The following is a 4,328-nucleotide window of genomic DNA, read 5'->3' as shown; positions in this document are numbered from 1 at the left end:
TATCATCGACCAATGGAGAATCGCTGAAACCAGATGGAACTGGATTTGACCAACCAGCTTCGGAATCAAAGCCAGATGAAGTTCGGTTAGTTGGTTTCGATCTTAAGGCCAAACCCTTTCCAGCTGTGGCTGAAAAACCACCACCTGAGCTGTTATCATCGGAAGTGGTGAAGTCAGTTTCGGATTTTTGTCTTCTTCGGAATAATTTCTCGCCTGATGATCGTTTATCTGCTTCAGCATTGGGTTCACCATTTTCGCATAATCCATTTGCTAAGCTTTTTGATTTACGATGATGAGTTAATGGTGGGTTGTAAGGAGAAGAAGACGAACTTCCAGATGGATTAAGGCCATAGTAACCTTGTAAGCTGTTCATGGCTGATGACATTTTTTGATTTGGTGCCGAAGAAGATGAAGTCAGTTTTAGCGACTGGAATGTCTCAAACAGATCGGAGTTCCTCCGGCGAACAGGAGTCTGCTCTGAATTGCTCAATCTGTAATAATGCCAATTGAAGACCCTTAATCAGTTTAAACAGATAAAAACAAAGCATTCCATTGTTAAGTTTAATAACAGATTCTATTTTTCGAAAGTTAATTGAACTTTTTAAGCAGTTTAAGACTAAAAGCATAATTATTATTATCATTATTTGAGTATCGCTATGCAATATTGGCTGTTTTGGTATAAAAAAAAAGAAAGAAGTAAACATCTATTATGTTATCAAAAATCACAATAAAATCTAAAAAATAATCTCACCGTGATCCAAAATATAATCTAAATACCATTCAGAAAAAAAAAACTCTATACCAACTGAAGAAAAATGAGACTAAAATTTGAAGCATAATATGAAAAATGATTTGTATGTCCCACTATTGAGATTGGGACAAAATACTAGTTTTCAATTAGGCTCATTCTGAAATATTCGATATATCAAATGATAAATTTAAAAACAATATATACGAACAGAAAAGTTCAAATATCCAATAAATCAAATTCAATCGTTCGGCTTTGATATAGGGCTGGGTATGGTTATAAAATTATCTAATAAAATTATTTTATTGAATAACCAACCAAACCGAGATCACCCCATCCTATGGTTAGTGCTAACTCAAATATAGAACAGAGAAAAGGGCAATAAAATCAAGAAAGAAATGCAGGATAACAATCCATTAAGACTACAACTAACAAACAAATTCACTCTCAGGTTAAAAGATAAATGGAAAATATGAGAGATATTCAAAGATTAATTCATATATTTTCACACCAAAAAAATCAAAACAAAGTTAAAAATGTGATTTACCCATTATTATCTGGTTCAGAACCATTGGATAAATGAGGAGATGGTGGGTGCCTCCCTTGAAGTGGTATATGAAGTGTCTTATGCGCAAACATTTGTCGGTCTGTTACAAGCCCGTTTATCCTCTTTAAGTCTGCTACCTAATCATAAACATAAAACAATGTGCCCAATTACAAAGTAGATGAGTAGATTCAACATAGTTACCAGAAAGAAAAGTGACATTTCAACTGGAGGTGTGGCAAAACGTGGTTGATACATGTATGAATGTAACAGGAATTAGATAAATTACACAAAAACACCCAAAGGGGAGTAAAAGCTTCCAAGTCATCTGTAATAAAAGTTCCAATTGTGTAATATTATTAAAAAAAAAACAAATTCTATAAGAGTGCAACTTACGGAGGTATTCTAACTCATGGGATGCTAAACAAGAAATGTATATATATTGCTTCATTGTTCCTTTGCTATTGTGTTGTGAGATCTGTAATGGAATATGTTTAATTTTAACTGGGTGCTTCTGAATTCAATTGAATATTCTTGGCGTAATGGTTTGATCTTGAAAAAATGGTTGTTCTTAATAGAAATTGGTTCAGGGGAATATTTGATGATAAGGGATGATCGATTGTTAAAGGCTCAGGGATTCACTTGGTGTGAGACATTTTGGACCTTCTCGACAATATCAGTAGGTGATTGTCCTTTGGCATTGCTTCTCCTTGTACTTTTCTTCATTTGTTTTTGTGGTTTCTCTTTGTTTCTTTTGCTTGTAAGTGTCTATTGAATGGATGCCTTGTTAAAAAAAAAGAAAGAAAGAAGCTCATGAACTTGCATCAAGAGCTCAGGACAAATTTGTTTTGCTCTTCTTGAGTTTCATTTTGATATGATTGTAACTTATCACTACCCAAGTAATAAGACTCATAACTTGTTCTTGTAATGGTTTTTTTTTACAGGTTTTCACTGGATTAATGAAATGGCTTCATCCTTTCAACAAAAAACTATTAAAAACGACTAAAGTTACTTTCCATTGTAATGTTTTTGTTAACACCGCTAATGCCTCGATATGCACTTTAGAAAGAAAATCATATCTTAGCTTATGATTGTGATTAAGGCACTACAAACACTGTATAGAGCTGATTTAATAACTTAGCAGAGTTAGCCAAAAAGATGACTTGGAAATAAGTAAGTTGAGTCATTTTTAGTAGTACATGAAGCAAGAAAAGCCCCAACCCAAACAAGTAAGGGAATCAAAGCAATCCTTTCAAATTGATGAAGCCAAAATGAAATACTAAGTGAATGGACTGACTATACTCATGTTCAAATAAGGAATAAAAATCATAAGAATCATGAATAGCTAATATTCTAGATTGCAAAGATCACATGAAGCAATTGATAAAAAGAATTATTCTAATTTGAATTACCTCAACCCCGTATTTGATGGCGACGCCTGCCAGTGTATCCATCATAGTGACACGATGAACAATGTAACGGATTCCACCGGCGCCGATGGCATAAGTCCCAGCGGAAGATGTAGAGGATGGAGGCAAAGGAGGGGTCGATGGAGCAGAAAATGAGGACGACGAGATCTCGGATGAAATATCCTCCATTTCGTATCGATCGAGAATCGATCGTTGACCTAGCGGAAGGCGATAGGTGAAATCTGAAATTCCATTGTCTGCGATCCTTGCTTTATCCTCCATATATATGCTATTTATTCTTGTATGAAGATGAAGAGCAGTAGCATAGAGAAGTAGTGAGACAACAACGTGAATAGGGAACCACGTAAATAAGAGCAGGACACGTAAATAACAGCAGATCTGCTAGAGAATTCGCGAAGAAGAGACGATTATTTATTTCGGATTGAAATGTTGAGCCGCCAAATCTCACGTCAAAGCCAAATTCCACTAGATCTGGCGTTGGCCTTCGCACTTTTCTCTCTCTTCTAGCCTGAAATGTGACTGTCCGACGACGTTGCTATTCCGGAGTCGGAGCTAGGGAGAGAGGAGATGGTGTCGACCCAAAAATATATAAAAGGAAAAAAAAATAAGTCCAATTTTCAGACATATTTCTTTATTGCAACTTTATAAATAAATAAATAAATAAAAACTATATATATTATAAATATACTATTCTTTAATAAAAATATTTCGTTTTTTTTAAGTTTCTTTTTCTTAACCACTCCTATTTAATTGTTACGGTATTTTATTCTTTTCATTACTCAAATTTGAATTGTTATTTTATTCGGTATAATAATATTTTTGGTCGGATCCAATGTGTCATCTTTGATTTGTGTAATTCGAGTCATAATTTCAATCTTTGTTAGATGGTTTATTACTTTGTATCATCGAATAATGTTAGTGACCATTTTTTATTGTATTTATCTCTTTCTTTGTATCAACGAAACGATGTTGTCGAATTTTTAATTTTTTATTTATTTTATTTTATTTAGTTTTTAAAATTAATCTTTTCATTTGGAGTCCTCCTACATGTAAATTCTAATAATTGTTATAGATATCTCGTTATTTTTATCATGTATATTATATATTTATTCTCATTAATTCCAATTGAAGAGATAAAAAAAAATGAAATTTTTAATAGACAAATTAAAAAATTACATAAGTATCTTAACATTTAACCAAAAAAAAATTACTAAAATTTAACAAAAGTCAAATTCTAAAAATATAACAATTATTTGAGATGGTAGAGAATGATTCACTAACATATTAAAATTATTTAAAGAACTTTAATCAAACATTTTAACTATACTCACATGGTTGATAAATAATATATATATAATTAATGATGTTTAATTATAAAGTTTTCGGATTGCCTTCGGGTCGAACTGTGATTAATTTCGATATATATATATGGGAGAATATATTGATACTTAGGTGGATTATGGGTTGACTCGTCCATAAACTTAAAACGCTTAAAAATAAAATGAAAAATGTTATAAGTATGTTTCGAACTTTCAACTTAATAAAAACAAGTACAACATTTTAACCAACTAGGGTAATAAGACTTTATATTTTAAATTTAACATCA

At 32.1% G+C, this 4,328-nt stretch overlaps 1 protein-coding gene across 1 annotated transcript in view; it reads right to left on the bottom strand.

The window, feature by feature from the left end:
• LOC124913281 overlaps positions 1-3,308 on the bottom strand; it is a 7,442-nt gene extending 4,134 nt beyond the window's left edge. Inside the window, exons 1-3 of the mRNA XM_047453876.1 lie at positions 2,705-3,308; positions 1,296-1,432; positions 2-491 (exon numbers count right to left, since the gene is read on the bottom strand). Coding sequence (XP_047309832.1) covers positions 2-491; positions 1,296-1,432; positions 2,705-2,983 — 906 coding nt within the window. The 5' untranslated portion in view covers positions 2,984-3,308. The remainder of the gene's footprint in view (position 1; positions 492-1,295; positions 1,433-2,704) is intronic.
• Between the last annotated feature and the right edge of the window lie 1,020 nt (positions 3,309-4,328).

This window comes from Impatiens glandulifera, chromosome 8 (assembly GCF_907164915.1).
Source record: "Impatiens glandulifera chromosome 8, dImpGla2.1, whole genome shotgun sequence".
NCBI lineage: Eukaryota > Viridiplantae > Streptophyta > Magnoliopsida > Ericales > Balsaminaceae > Impatiens > Impatiens glandulifera.
This window is presented reverse-complemented; position numbering and strand designations above follow the sequence as displayed.